This window comes from Canis lupus, chromosome X (assembly GCF_003254725.2).
Source record: "Canis lupus dingo isolate Sandy chromosome X, ASM325472v2, whole genome shotgun sequence".
Classification (NCBI taxonomy): Eukaryota; Metazoa; Chordata; class Mammalia; order Carnivora; family Canidae; genus Canis; species Canis lupus.
Window position 1 is genome coordinate 56,184,968 of NC_064281.1, and position 15,926 is coordinate 56,200,893.

At 46.4% G+C, this 15,926-nt stretch overlaps 1 protein-coding gene across 3 annotated transcripts; it reads right to left on the reverse strand.

Moving 5' to 3' along the window:
- Positions 1-3,487: 3,487 nt before the first annotated feature.
- On the reverse strand, positions 3,488-8,936 carry RPS4X (ribosomal protein S4 X-linked). 3 transcript variants are annotated; one of them, XM_049107735.1, is made up of 7 exons: positions 8,799-8,936; positions 7,763-7,840; positions 7,072-7,252; positions 6,617-6,714; positions 5,211-5,277; positions 4,109-4,266; positions 3,488-3,654 (listed from the first exon to the last, which is right to left on the reverse strand). In XM_049107735.1, the coding sequence occupies exons 1-7, from the start codon at positions 8,799-8,801 to the stop codon at positions 3,553-3,555; spliced, it is 687 nt and encodes a 228-aa protein (XP_048963692.1). In that variant the 5' UTR covers positions 8,802-8,936; the 3' UTR covers positions 3,488-3,552. The 3 variants fall into 3 exon arrangements, with proteins under 3 accessions (XP_048963692.1, XP_025321967.1, XP_048963691.1); XM_025466182.3 differs by having other exon boundaries at positions 5,211-5,382; positions 8,799-8,909; XM_049107734.1 differs by lacking the exon at positions 8,799-8,936 and adding an exon at positions 8,520-8,542 and having other exon boundaries at positions 5,211-5,382.
- Between the last annotated feature and the right edge of the window lie 6,990 nt (positions 8,937-15,926).

Here is a 15,926-nt window from a genome sequence, read left to right on the forward strand (position 1 = left end):
AAAAACCTCATGTACTGTGGGTGGGAAGGCAAACTGGTGCAGCCAACTCTGGAAAACAGTATGGAGGCTCCTCAAAAAGTTAAAAATACAACTATCTTGGCAGCCCGGGTGGCTCAGTGGTTTAGCGCCGCCTTCAGCCCAGGGCCTGATCCTGGAGACCCGGGATCGAGTCCCATGTCGGGCTCCCTGCATGGAGCCTGCTTCTCCCTCTGCCTGTGTCTCTGCCTCTCTCTCTCTCTTACAATAGACAAGATATGGAAGCAGCCCAAGTGTCCATTGATTGATGAATGGATAAAGATGTGGTATATATACACAATGGAATATTATTCAGCCATAAAAAGAATGAAATCTTGCCATTTGCAATGACATGGATGGAGCTAGTGTATAATGCTAAACAAAATAATCCAGTCAGAGAATGACAAATACTCTGAGTTCACTCATGTGGAATTTAGGAAATAAATCAAATGAGCAAAGGGAAGAAAAAAAGAGACAAACCAAGAAACAAACTCTTAACTATAGAGAACAAACTGATGGTTACCAGAGGGGAGGTAGGGGGTGGGTTAAATAGGCGACGGAGATTAGGGAAGGCAATTGTGATGAGCACCAGGTGATGTACAGAATTGTTGAATCATTATATTGTATGTACACTTGAGACTAATATAACTCTGGTAACTCATGTTAACAGGAATTATAAATTTGAGGGGCACCTGGGTGGCTCAGATGGTTAAGCATCTGCTTTTGGCTCAGGTCATGATCCTGGGGTCCTGGGATCAAGCCCCTTGTCAGGCTCCCCACTCAGTGGGAAGTCTGCTTCTCCTCTATGCCCTTGGCTTATGCTCTTGTTCACTGTCAAATAAATAAAATCTTTAAAAAAAAATGTGAAAAAATACTTATGTGTAGAGGCATTAAAAAAAAGCATTTAAAAACTTGTGATGTGAGCAGACTGCAGCCAAACACACCAATTCCCCCATTGCACAAGATGGCTGGCTGATGAAGCATCTAGGAAACCCCTGCCCATGTGGAAAGATCCAATTGAGAGGCCTCTCATTCCTATTTGCTTTGCTTCCTTAGCTAAAATTCAAATAATTTCCATCATCTGCAGAGCTGAGACTTCTAAAAGAACATCCATGGGTGCAGGGAGCAGGGTGGCAGCAAGAGAATCCACCAGTATTTAGGACTCCTGCCCTTTGGCCTTTCACTGTCTCATCAGCCTATTTTTCAAGGGACACCTTTATTTTTTTCAAAGATTTTATTTATTTATTTATTCATGAGACACAGAGAGAAGGCAGAGACATAAGCAGAGGGAGAAGCAGGCTCCTTGCAGGAAGCCCAATGCGGGACTTGATTCCGGAATTCTGGGATCACACCCTGGGCCGAAGGCAGCCACTCAACCACTGACCCACCCAGGCGTCCCAAGGGACACCTTCAGATTACTTCTGGCCTGGCTCCTCATCAGAACTGCCTATCTGGATGAGCTCCACAGGATTACACTTTAGCAACATGTCTGACAAGCCCAATATCACACCCCTCTGGCTTGATTTGATTGGAACTTGTTCTTGAAAAAAATCCCTTTCTCCTGCTGAGGTCTCAGGTTGACTGCTCTCAAGCCCCAGCCAGTCGTGCTTTGGAGTTTGCAAAATGAAGGGCAGAGAAGCCCTGTGAGACCAAATCGGCTTGGAAGACTCCCTCAGGAGTCCTTTAGCTGATCCCTCCTTTAGCTTTTCAGTTTGCACCTGTGGCTAACTCCAAGCCCAAGATCCAGCTGGGGTGGAGACACTGCAAGCCACAGGTCTTCAGCATACCTCCTTCTGTCAGACCACAGACCTGGGCACCTGGGAGGACCATTGTGTGCGCCAAGTTAAACATGTGAAGTGAACTTACCCAGGCTCATCATGCTTCAGATAAAGATGCCCAAAACGGGGGGCGGCCCCGGGGGGCTCAGTTGGTTAAGTGTCTGCCTTCAGCTCAGGTCATGATCCCTGGGATCCTGGGATCTAGCCCAATGGGTTCCCTGCTCCACGGGGAGTCTTCTTCTGTCTCCTCTCCCATTCATGCTCACTCTCTCAAACAAAATCTAAAAAAATAAAGTCCAAATGGCCTTTTTATCTGAAAACTTGTCATGGTGGAATCATTTAGTAAGTTAGGTCTGCAACAAGATGTTCAAGCAATTGTGAGGGACACCCGGGTGGCTCAGTGGTTGAGTGCCTTCAGCTCAGGGCATGATCCTAGAGTTCCAGGATGAGTCCCACACTGGGCTCCCCATGGGGAGCCTGCTTTTCCCTCTCCCATGTCTTTGCCTAGCTCTCCTGATCTCTCATGAATAAATCAAATCCAAAAAAAAAACCAACAGTGATGGTGAGACACAAGACCAGTTTTGCTCCTCAGGAGGGATCTGGCTACATCAAGAGTTACTTTGTTACATTATCACAACTGGGTGGAAGAGGAAGGCATGCTTTAACCTTGTGGTTGGAGGCCAGGGATGCTGTTTATCTCCCAATATACAGGACAGCCACCCACAAGTTATCTGGACCAAGAATATGAAGGTTGACAAGCCCTGCTATAGGAGGTAAAGAGGCTTTTTAGCAGACTTGCCTTATAGGGAAAAAGGAAGAGAGCTGGCCCCTCGCAGCAAGGACAATTCTTAAGATTGGTGGGCAGGGAACTTGGGTGGCTCAACAGCCTAAGCTTGATTAGGCTCAGGTCATCATCTCAAGGTCCTAAGAGCAAGCCCTGGGAGTCCCAGAGCAGGCCCTGTGCTGGACAGGGAGTCTAAGAATTCTCTCCCTGCCCCTCCTCCACCTCTAAAATAAACCTTGGGAAAAGATTGGTGGGCAAGGGGCACCTGGGTGACTTGCTCAGGTCATGATCTCAGGGTCATGACATCAAGCCCCACATCTGGCTCCATGATTAGTGGGGAGTCTGCTGAAGATTCTCTCCCACTGCTTCACCTTGCTCTAAAAAACAGATGAGGGATCCCTGGGTGGCACAGCGGTTTGGCGCCTGCCTTTGGCCCAGGGCGCGATCCTGGAGACCCGGGATCGAATCCCATGTCGGGCTCCCGGTGCATGGAACCTGCTTCTCCCTCTGCCTGTGTCTCTGCCTCTCTCTGTGTGTGACTATCATAAATAAATAAAAATAAAAAACAGATGAACCAGGGGAAGGAGGGTATCGATTTTTTTTTTTCCAAGTGAAGAGTCAACAGTACAGAGGAGTTATGGCCAACAATCTGGGCTCTCCCCCCTCCTGGGTTAGTTGCTGCTCCTTAAGTCTGGTGTGTTCTCCCTCCCACTGCCCAAGTCCAGCCAAAACAAAACAAAACAAAACAAAAAAAACCCAAACCACTCACAGGAAGACCTCCATCACAGAATGCCCAAGCCTGCTGGAGGATTCAATCTACTTTTCATGTTAGAAATAAAACAGTAGGCAAGTAGGCAACTGTAAAAGAAAACAAAACCCCAACCCAGACCACAACAAACACCATGAGACATTTAGCGTGCTGTAGAATCTTTAATTAAGTATAAAGACTTCCAATCACGTCACCCAGGGACCATTTTACCCACTGCTCTGTTTGGCTGCCAGTCTCTTGTCTCTTTCCTCAGCAATGGTGAGGCGGATACCCTTTCCACGGGGAAGAGAAATCCATGGTTTGTTGCCCTGGAGGAGAGAACAAGGAGTGTCAAGACCCACCACACACTAACTCCCATTAGCAGCTTGGCATGTGCTCTATTTGTCCTCTCATTTAAAGAAACAGAGGCCTGAGAACATTAAGCAACAGCCAGGCAGTCCTAAGACCTTTAGATGCTGGCTTATGAGAAATATCCACTGTCTGGGCTGCTGGGGCCACCCTATTAAACTTGCTGCCTATACACGTAGATGTGAATTATTTTAATGTCCTTCGTAGTTAATGACTTACAATTACTAAGTAGTGTCCGAGGCTGACCACTAGTCTCCCCAACCCCCAGGCACTAATTGGAAGAACCACAGTGTAAGGCATATTCACTTCATTACTGGTACTTTTCAAAAGCCAGCCAGGAGCCAGGTGCTACACTCCCAGCAGTACCTACATTTACAGGTTTCCCTGGGCTAGAGAAGGGAAACCCGGACTTACTTTGCCAATAACAAAAATGTTGGAGAGTCGGGTGGCAAAGCTGTTGCCATTGGCATCTTTCACGTGAACTACATCAAAAGAACCAGGGTGTCTCTCTCGGTTGGTGATCACACCAATTCTTCCCAGGTTGGCACCTCCAGTCACCATACACAGATTACCTAGAGAGAAGAAGCAATCTGCTCAGGGCAAGGCACCATGCCAATCTATAACCCGATGTGATGAATGACCAGAGATAGGCCTAAAACAAAGTTCTCTCATTTGAATTTACTTCTATGGAAATCTGTTAGCCAAGCAAGCACTCAGGGCCCTCTTAGGATTTGCCCTGCATCTCCCCCTCCCCCCTTAAAGTCTAAGCTCCATCAAACACACCTCTCCAGGTCACCATGTTTTGCCTAGGTTGTTCGGTTCCAAGGCCCAATTCTCTGCTGCAGTTGCTCACAGAAGTTGAGGATGGTGCCCAAGTGACTAAGAGCTGTAGCACAATTAGGGTGGCTTGCTTTTTGGGCACCTTCCTGCCTAGCCCTCAAGCATTTACAGATAGGGAAGTTTTGAGACCTCTAGAGGAGATCTGAGGTGTCTTGTAATAGGCTCATCTCAGCCACTCAGAATATTCTGAGCATTTGGGCTTCTGGAAGTGAACACACCATATACCTGGGTATTGGAGCAGAGACTCTGGGCATTTGTTTCTGCCCTCCATCCAACAGAAATCTGTTCAACCCCTCACACCTCATCAAAGCCACTCCTTCCCCCATTCAGAACACATCCCTATCTCTAACCCTTACTACCACTACAAAGCCATGCTGATGACACACAATTAAGGTTTAACACATTCCCGCACATTTCTTAAAACTTCACAAGTTGCCCCCTTCCTGACCTTTTACCACATCAAAAGACCTCTAGTTTTGGTTGCTAATTAGGTCACATCAGAATCACCGAGGAGAGCTCAAAACAAAACCAAACCCTGTAGCCAGGCCCCATACAAGTTAAGTCCTAAAGCTTGATTAAATTCTCATTTAATTTAATTTAATGGGAGAGAAGCAAAGAATAGTTCTTATACCTGGGCTTTCATGAAAATGCCCAGGTTGCACTGAGCCTTGCTTACCAGTATCAAACTTGATGAAATCCGTAATCTTTCCAGTCTCCAAATCAATCTGAATGGTATCATTCACCTTGATGAGGGGATCAGGATAGCGGATGGTGCGAGCATCATGAGTCACCAGGTGAGGGATTCCTTTTGTTCCCACAAAGATCTTTCTCACTTTGCACAACTTATACTGGAAACGTAAGTTAGCCTCATTTAATTCAGCTCACATGCACCACATGCTCCAGAAATGTATGAAACAGTAGTTTCAAAACTGCAAGTCACTGGGTTAGAAATTCAATTAGCAGCTAAAGGCAACAGCCACACAGGAAATGCTCGTTTCCCAAACTACTGAATGGACTGGACTTCCCACCCTCAATTTCTCTTATGCTGTCCCTCTCTAAGGTATTCTTCCTGTTACAGGTTTTCTTTGTATGTCCAAGTCCAAGGCATCCAAGGTCCCACAACAGGGAGATTCCTTCAGCGAGTGAGCTGATCACCCTTCTTTCCCGAGGCTGTGTCAGCCTCCCAGGTCCCCTGAATTCTTCCAACTTCTCCGCATCAGCCCCCTAACAAGTGCTATTTGGTGGCTCCTTCTATCACACAGTTGAATTTTGCCTCACAAACTGCAATTGTATTACCAGTTCCCCTAATCAACAAACATTTCACACAAAACATTTCAACCTTGGACTTTTACTCCCTGACCACCTACCTCTCCAAATAAATCAAATCACTTTGATGCCATTGGACATGTCCTCCAGCCTGCTGATAATAAGGCAGCTAAGGCAATTAGGAGCCGAATCATGCAATTGAATTAACCCTCATTTATAGCCAATAACTGAAGGGGTCTTAAACTTTTCTGTAAAACCACAACAAACTGGATTAAATGTCTGCAATCTTTTTTTTGAACTATCTTAAATGCCCCAAGGGGGATCAGTCTCCTCCATTAACACCTTTCCTCTCTCCAGAGTAAAGCTAGACCCACAAATGGAGACATGATAAAGGGCCAATCAGATTGGACTAGTATTGGTTTTCCCGGTCCCTTATACTTAAAGGCACTTCAGGCACTAATAAATTTTCCATTACTTTCCTTGCTTCTAAAAGTCAACCTGGAAGCCACTGTTAAACTGGAATTTATTTCTGCATCAAAACACAATGTTGAAGGTGTTAACTTCAATTGGGGGCCAATTATTAGATATCCAGGAATGGACAGTGATACAACGATTGGTAGGACTTTTGAGGACATAAAATTGCATATACAAGAGAATCCCAAACTGTGAACTGGCTATTTTCAGGTATTAAGACTGTTAAGTCATTAAGATCTACCCATCTCACTGCAATGGACCACTCCATATACTCAATCCAGGCTGTCACTTAGAACCAAGTGACTTTACTGAATGAAGGCCCAGCCTGTTTGCAACACTCACCTTGGCCTCCTCAGGTGTAATCCGATGAACAGCAAAGCGACCCTTGGTGTCATAGATTAGACGGAAATTCTCCCCAGTCTTGTCAATGCTGATGACATCTGATATCAACAGTAACTAGGGTTACTATAAAGCCACTACTCTCCCCCCCCCCGCTTTCCATTTTGATACCAACAAGAATTCCTAAGACTAATGATCACAGCCAGCTCATCTTTTAAGGTTTCAAAACCCCGTGTTTGATATGTAAAATTGAAAGTGAATTCGAATTTGGTTTTGAGAACCGCTTCCTGGTTATATACAGCCCTATACTTGGTCAGCAAAAAGCTTAAGTGGAAGGTCATGCTTTACTCCAGCAACTGATTAAAAGCCCACCGATATTCAATATGATCACCATTTTGGAGAGGAAGGGAAATCAATAAAAAGGAACCAGCACCATGGGCCCACCACTAACCACTTACCCATAAAACCAGCAGGGTAGGTGATATCAGTTCGGACCTTGCCATCAATCTTAATAAAACGCTGCATACAGATCTTCTTCACTTCATCCCCTGTTAGGGCATACTTAAGTCTGTTCCTTAGGAAAATGATGAGAGGAAGACATTCTCTCAGCTTATGGGGGCCAGTAGATGGGCGAGGGGCCTGTAAAATGATGGGGGAAAGAAAAAAGCTTTAACTACTGTTGGGATTCACGCAAACCTACTTCCTACGGCCTGAGACTCCTCAACTAGGCACCAGACTGTACATCGGCCCCAGAACTTGGGTAAACCAGGTGTTCAAAAATTGTTAAATTACTTCAGACTTTAAAGCTTTATTAGCATTTTTTCCCTTCAGCGGTCCAGAGCCATTAAGAACATTTCAGTTCGGAGTCCATCTTCTATGTGGTACGGGGAATAAATGAGAGCTATTAAGAGTGAGGTGGGGTGCAGGTAGACAGCACAAGGCCTTCAAAAGCAGAGTAAGACAAGACTTTTCCCATAGTTCTGTCCCCAAATAAGCTATGGATATAGTAATCAGGGATGCCTGGGTACATAAAAGACTATAAAACAGGCCCCTGAACGTGTCAAAGCAGATCTCTATCAAAATGGGAAAAGGAAAGTGTCTCTTAAGACATTTAGAATTTACTAGATATGCTCACAATAGGATACTTACAAACACGCCGGTCAGTTTATCCAGCATCCAGTGCTTTGGAGCTGCTACACGCTTCAGATGCTTCTTGGGACCACGAGCCTGAAGGAGAGTTTCAGGGGTTTAAGTTTCATTGCTGCTAAAATGGTTACAGGTGGTTTCAAGAATAGTTTACGACTTCAACTTCTTGAAACAAGTGAGTCTGTTTTCTCTCTAGCAAAATGTGTACAATGTTAAAAGCGTGGGGTATACAGTTACCTAGCAAATACTACAGGCTCCATCGACTGTAACCTCTCTCCCCCTCACTGGACAGAGAACACTTATTACTCTCTATTTGAGGGCTCTTCGAAGTAGTTTCAAGCTACCCCTTAAAATGTGTCCGCTTCTCAACGCGGTCTTTCCTAAGAAAAGTATTTTGGCAAAATAGTCAGGGGCTGGACCTTGGGTCACGGAGCGAGCCAGCAACAGAAAAGGCCAAGAGCCCAATCCGTGCTCCTACTGGTTACTCAATCACATAGGAAGTTGCGCCGAGATCGACCTGCTTTTCTCAGAACCACGTGCCTGCCAATGGCTACTCCCTTGTACTCTAGGGGGCAAAAGCCGAGCCGCTTTCACTTTAATAAAAGGAAGCACTTTAACACTATGTACACATGCTTACCAGTCACACTACGTCAAGTCAGGCCGTACCAAAAAAAAAAAAAAAAAAAGCAACTAAGAGTTCTTGGTCCAACGTAAGCGGTGCCCACTCACCCCGGGCCCATCACCTGCCCATCCCGCCTACCCGCGCGGCTCAAGCCGGTGAAAACTGTCCCTCCTAGGGTCACAGGATGCGTGGTCGGGCGTGGCCGGGCCAGACACCGAGGCCTTCCCGCCAGCCGCTCCGATTTCCCCTTGCTCCGGGGCCGGTACTCGCCCTCGCTCTCCTGGGCCAACTCGCAGGCTGCAGTCCCTTTGCCTCCACCCGGCCACCCTCTGCATGAACCCCGGAGCCCTGGGAACCCCCAGCCCTGGAAGGATGGAAGCTGATGGACCCCGAGAGCTCCCGAAGAAACCTCCTTACCATGGCTGCGCTAGGCACGAAAAGAGGACCGCCTCTTTCCGGTACACGAGAAAAGAGGGTCAGAGGCTGCGCGCGCGCTGGAGCCTTCAACGCTCCGCCCAGTTCCGCCCTTGCGCGGCACACCAGGATTTTATCTTGCCACCTACTGGTGGGAGGTCATAGGGCCGAAGCTTGGGCAATTTTCTCACTCTTTTCTTCCAGCCCCCGCCCCCACAGCAACATTTGTTGCGCGCCTCCGGTGCGCGCCTGATTTCAGCGTTAGCTGCTGGAATATGGTCCCTGCCGTGAAGGACAGGGCAAAGTGAGGCTACCTAAAGTCCCACATACACACAATTGTAGAATCAGTATAATATATATTAAAAGATATTTAATATTCTTTTTTTTAAGATTTATTTATTCATGAGGGACAGAGAGAGAGAGAGAGAGAGACAGGCAGAGGGAGAAGCAGGCTCCAGGCAGGGAGCCCGATGTGGGACTGTGCCACCGGGGCTGCCCAATATTAAATCTTTTTAAAAATATTTATTTATTTGATGGAGAGGACACGCGCGCGCGCACAAGCAGGGGGAGCAGAGGCCGAGAAGAAGCAGGCTCCCCCCACTGAGCAGTAGGGCTCCATCCCAAGACCCAGGGATCAGGACCCTAGCCTAAGGCAGACGCGCAACCTACCCGCCAATGAGGCACCCCTATTAATACTTAAACATACTTTTTCCCTTTTTCCGAGTTCCCTTGAGCCAGCCAGCCTGCCCACACTATAAGTCGGAAAGAACCAACATTTTTAAAAAGATATTTACTTATTTATTTGGCAGATTGTTGAGAGAGAGAGAGAGAGAGAGCAAGGGGAGGAGCAGAGGAAGAGGGAGAGGGAGAGAGAAAATCCCAAGCCCACTCTGTGCTGAGCATGGAGCCCAATGAGTGTCTCCATCCCAGGACCCTGAGATCAAAACCTGAGCAGAAATCAAGAGTCAGGGCAGCCCGGGTGGCTCAGCGGTTTAGCGCCGCCTTCAGCCCAGGGCCAGATCCTGGAGACCCGGGATGGAGTCCCATGCCAGGCTCCCTGCGTGGAGCCTGCTTGTGTCTCTGCCTCTCTCTCTCTGTCTGTGTCTCTCATGAATAAATAAATAAAATCTTAAAAAAAAAAGAAATCAAGAGTCAGGGAAGCCGGGTGGCTCAGCGGTTGAGCGTTTATCTGCCTTCAGTTCAGGGCATGATCCTGGGGATCGAATCCCACATCGGGTTCCCTGCATGGAGCCTGCTTCTCCCTCTGCCTCTGTCTCTGTCTCTCTGTCTCTGTCTCTCTCTCTCATGAATAAATAAATAAAATCTTAAAAAAAATCAAGAGTCAGAGGCTCAACCAGCTGAGCCATCCAGGTACCCCAGGAAGAACAAACATTTTTATTCTCTCTTGCTTCTCACAGATGGCTGAGGGGGTGCAGTGTAGGGGGCAGGAGGGTAGGATCTTTCCTTGAACCTTGGCACCCTGCCCCTAACTTCCTGTACCACACTTTTGCCACATATCATAAAGTCTCAGGGAAGAGAGGAGACATTAGAGACTATCTGGTTATCTCACTAAACCTTAGATCTAATCACACTACTTTCCTACTTTGAAACTGCCCTTGGTGCTCCCGCCTGGTCTGTCAGATCTCTGCACCTGTCACCTGCTGCCTACTGTGCCTGGACACTCATTGCTCCCTTCCCCCATCCTAAGACTCAAAGATTAAACCACTCCAAACTACTTCCTGCTCTCAGAAAGCTACCTCTTTTCAAGCCTCCTGCCTGTGGGCCTGATGATTCCTCAGCTTGGAACTGCCACAGATATCCCACTCCTCAGCCTTGGAGATATAGAACAGCTCAAGTCCTGGCTCTGTAAGCCTGCAGCCCCCTCAAGCAGGATCAATCCCACATTCTTCTGCCCCAGAGCCTTTTGTTCAGACTCCATGACAGAATTTAACATTTTGGGTTGTAATGAGTAGTGTCCTTGTCTGTCCTCTGTTAGACTCTGAGCATCTCCATAATCTCCATAACAGAGACTGTCCTAATTCATCTGGGCAGGCCCTTTGCCACCTAACAGAGAACTTTTGCCCTGTGTCCGGCACTCGGCAAGTACCTGTTGAATAAATAAATTGAGTCAACATCCCACTTATTCTACCTAAGTCTTGCTACACTGTCCCCAAGAGTGTCCAGCCTGTGCCTGAACTCCTCCCACCGTGGTCAAGCTCATTATTCACAAGGTCCCATTTTATTTTTTTAAAGATTTTATTTATTTATTCATAGAGATGCAGAGAGAGAGAGGCAGAGACACAGGCAGAGGGAGAAGCAGGCTCCATGCAGAGAGCCTGACGTGGGACTCGATCCCGGGACTCCAGTATCATGCCCTGGGCTGCAGGCGGCGCTAAACCGCTGCGCCACCGGGGTTGCCCTCACAAGGTCCCATTTTATATGTGACTCCTCTCTGAGACTCGACTTCTGAGAGTTGACCCCTCAGCAGTCTGCAGAGGTGCAATAGAGAAAAAAAATTGTGGCTATTCTTTTTTTTTTTTTTTAAGATTTTATTTATTGGGATCCCTGGGTGGCGCAGCGGTTTAGCGCCTGCCTTTGGCCCAGGGCGTGATCCTGGAGACTCGGGATCAAATCCCACGTCAGGCTCCCGGTGCATGGAGCCTGCCTCTCCCTCTGCCTGTGTCTCTGCCTCTCTCTCTCTCTCTCTCTCTGTGACTATCATAAACAAAAATTAAAAAAAAAGATTTTATTTATTTATGATAGACATAGAGAGAGAGAGGCAGAGACACAGGCAGAGGGAGAGGCAGGCTCCATGCAGGGAGCCCGACGTGGGACTCGATTGCGGGACTCCAGGATCGCGCCCTGGGCCAAAGGCAGGCGCTAAACCGCTGAGCCACCCCGGGATCCCCAATTGTGGCTCTTCTAAACCACACACTGTTCACTAGGAGTGTTCACTAGATTCCTCTTTGTATAAAACTAGGCCCATAGTAAAGCATGCTATAAATGATTATTGGAAGGAAGGGGCAATTGATTGGAGGTGGGGATTAGAAAGAGTGAAGGTGATGAGGCAAAGAATGGACAGTGGTTTCTGAGGTTTTCGGTCTGAGATCATTGGGGAGATAGTGGTATAGCTAACAGAAATGATGGGAGTTGATTTGGGAGTGAGGAATAACCATGGGACTTCCAGCCAGAGAGGGCAGGAGAAATGGGGTAAGTAAATTAGGTAAGAGCTGCAGATCTTACCTAAGCAGGATCACATGGTCAGTTAGGGGTGGGGGCCAGACTGGCGGGTTGGGAGCCAGTCTCTGACCTCCCAGGTTCATGGTTTGTACTAAGGCTTGTCAAAGGACTTGAGGGGAATCAAAGTACCTTTCTCGGTATATATATATATATTTCCCTCTGTCAATTTGTATTTATGCACAAAGACATTCTAACAACAATGAGGGGAATTTGCAAAGAGCTTAAGAAAATCACAAACAGTACCTCCCCCAACACCCTAGACACATCATCTGTATTCATTTGTTCCTTTTCCTGTTCTCATTCCGATCGGTTTGTGTGCATGCATACTTTTACATAATTTAAGTCCTAGCATACAGACCATTTTGTATTCTGCTTTTACTATATAATAAACACTTTCCGACTTGCTACATAATCTTCATAATTAGTATTTTAACGGCTGCATCATATTCCATTAAATGGATGTCCCATAATTAATAAAAGTTTTCTGTTGTTGAACATTGTTTTCTGCACTTTTTCTTCATTATGAATGCTGTTATAGTGAACCATTTCCTTCTTAGCTTTTTGCTTCTGTCGAATGAGTTCTTTAGACTAAATCCACTTCTTCACCCAACATTTATTGAGCACCTACTCTGTGTCAACCTCAGTGTTACCAACCAGGGATGCAGAAATGATTAAGATCTAGTTCTGGCTCTCAATGGGAGAGGCAAGTGAGGAGGAGAGGATGGAAAATCAGGAGAAGCTCACCAGAGAAAAGATGGTGGTGAGGCAGTCGGGAATACAGAGTGCTGCTGAATCTTAAGAATCTTGGACTTTAGGGGATCCCTGGGTGGCGCAGCGGTTTGGCGCCTGCCTTTGGCCCAGGGTGCGAACCTGGAGACCTGGGATCGAATCCCACGTCGGGCTCCCGGTGCATGGAGCCTGCTTCTCCCTCTGCCCATGTCTCTGCCTCTTTCTCTATCTCTGTGTGACTATCATAAATAAATAAAAATTAAAAAAAAAAAAAGAAAAGAATCTTGGACTTTAGCCTGTAGGTATACAATGAGGCAGGGGGCGTTGAAAGGTTTGAAGGATGACACAGAATCAGCTTTGTATTTTATAAGGATAACTCCGACTGCTCCCTGTAGAATGGCTTGAAGGAGGGGCACCTGGGTGGCTCAGTCAGTTAAGCGTCTGCCTTGAGCTCAGGTCATGATTCCGGGGTCCTGGGATCCAGCCCCACATCAGGCTCCCTGTTCAGGACGGAGTCTGCTTCTCCCTCTCCCTCTGCTGCTCCCCGTGTTTGTTCTCTCTCACTCTCTTTCTCAAATAAATAAATAAATAAATAATTTTTTTTAAAGAATAGCTTGAAGCAAGTGTCAGTGGCTTGGAGGGGATGGGTTAGGGCTATTTCAACTATATGAGCAAGAAACAGCAGGTGAGACCCATATCTGTGACTGCAGGGAGGAGGAAGAGGCAGATTCAAAAGACATTGCAAATGGAGTATTGGAAGGATCTGATGCAAAAGATGAATGTGCAGGAGTGAGGGACAAAGAGGTAATTAGGATGACTCCCAGGTGGGGATCCCTGGGTGGCTCAGTGGTTTAGCGCCTGCCTTCAGCCCAGGGCTTGATCCTGGAGTCCCAGGATCGAGTCCCACATCAGGCTCCCTGCATGGAGCCTGCCTGTGTCTCTGCCTCTCTCTCTCTGTCTCTCATGAATAAATAGATAAAAATCTTAAAAAAAAAGGATGACTCTCAGGTTTATGGTTTGGTGACTCCACTAGGAAAAAGAAAGAGGTATTCTTGGTGTGAGTGAGATGCACAGCCGGGGAGGAGGACATCAGATTGGAGATGGCTTATAGACACAGGTCTGAGCTCAGGTGTGTGGTCTGGACTGAGGACTTACATTTGGGAGAACTGGTGGGTCTGTGCTTAGTCCACAAGAGTGGTTGGCAATAACTGTCAGAGAAGGAGCGTTACATTAAGAGTCTGAACACTTTGCAGTAGTGTACGTGTATTGCCAAAAACTTTTCTCAGAAGAGCCTTGCAATTATGCTATACTCATGCTAGCCTGGTAATTACTTATTTTTCATTTTTACTTATGCAATCGTTTTAATTTGCACTTAAAAAATCACTTGTGAGGGGATCCCTGGGTGGCTCAGCGGTTTAGTGCCTGCATTTGGCCCAGGGTGTGATCCTGGAGTCCTGGGATCGAGTCCCGCATCGGGCTCCCAGCATGGAGCCTGCTTCTCCCTCCTCCTGTGTCTCTGCCTCTCTCTCTCTCTCTGTCTATCATAAATAAATAAATAAATAAATCTTTAAAAGAATCACTTGTGAGGTTGAACATTTTGGCATATGTGTACTTACCCATTCCATTTCCACTTGTGTGAAGTATCTCTGCCCATTTATCTTTAGGGGACGTGTTTTTCTGATTGATTTGCATGAACGCTCTACAAAACATGAAAGTTCATCTTTTGTTGTATTTGAGGCAGATATTTTTACTATTTGGTTATTTTCCTTTTGGTTATATTTTTCGATATACAGAGTTTCAAAATATTTTTAGATTTTTAAAAAGATTTTATTTATGAAAGACACACACACACAAAGGTAGAGACATAGGCAGAGGGAGAAGCAGGCTCCATGCAGGAAGCCCAATGTGGGACTCGATCCCAGAGCCCCAGGATCACGCCCTGAGCCAAAGGCAGACGCTCAACCGCTGAGCCACCCAGGCATCCCTAGATATATTTTTAAAGACTATTTATTCATGAGAGACAGAGACAGAAAGAGAGAAGCAGAGGGAGAACCAGGCTTCCCAGGGAGCAGAGATCCTGATGTGGGACTCAATCCTGGGACTTGATCCCAGTATTCCAGGATCACAAATTGAGCCAAAGGCAGACACTTAACTGACTGAGCCATACAGGAGCCCCTCAAAATTTTATATAACTAAATCTATCGATCTTTTCTCCTGCAATTTCTTCTCGTCAATTCAAAGCTTAGAAGATTACCATCAGTTCAAAGATCTGCTAAATACTCAATTCTATTTAGTAGCATATATTTAATTCTGTATCAACTTGGGGTTGATAAAGACAAATAGAATAAATAAAAAGAAAAAATTCTATTTCTCCCCAGGTGGCTAACCAATTTTCTCATTGCAGTGTATTGAATGATCTTTCTCTTCTCTGTTGTATCCTAAGAACAGCTTTAGCATTAAATGAAATCATATAGTACATGGTTCTATTTTCTATAAGGGCTTGGGAGATGAAGTCTATGGTGAGGAAAGAACTGAGACACGAGTCCTCAGTATCCTGTTCCAGATTACCATAGGGAAGGGATGTGTATGAGTGGTTCATGGTCATAAGTGATGCTATGAGTGGAGCAGTCCAAACCCCTCCCTCCCCATCTTAAGAGTAGCCCTTCATGTCTCATATTCCCTGATCCACTAATTGTCAGCAATCAATGAGCCAGCACAGCCTACTCCTCCATTTCTCACATTGCTGGGACACAGTAAGGCAGAGTGGAAAGAGCACAATTTGGGTCTGTCTCCGTGTGTGCTTGAGCAAGTGGCTTCACTTCTCTGAACTACAGGTTCCTTTCAGAAAATAAGAATAACAATCCTTCCTCTTCAGGTGGTTGTAAGGATCAGGGATGGTGTATCAAGTGCATTGGACATAGTAGTGAATCAATCAGTGGATGGATCAGTACTCCAGTTCTCCCCTGACCACTTCTGGCTACTCCCTTCTTTTTTTTAAATTTTATTTATTTATTTATTCATGGTAGACACACACACACACACACGGAGCAGGCTCCATGCAGGGAGCCCGATGTGGGACTCGATCCGGGGTCTCCGTGATCATGCCCTGGGCTGAAGGCAGGTGCTGAAGCGCTGAGTCCCCTGGGCCGCCCAGGCTACTCC

Excerpts from the sequence above, each read along its gene's own strand:
- RPS4X (XM_025466182.3), bottom strand. Across the intron at positions 6,715-7,071 it reads CTACCCTGCTGGTTTTATGG|ATGTCATCAGCATTGACAAG; the intron begins GTAAGTGGTTAG and ends TGTTGATATCAG. Across the intron at positions 3,655-4,108 it reads ACATTTTTGTTATTGGCAAA|GGCAACAAACCATGGATTTC; the intron begins GTAAGTCCGGGT and ends TCTCTCCTCCAG.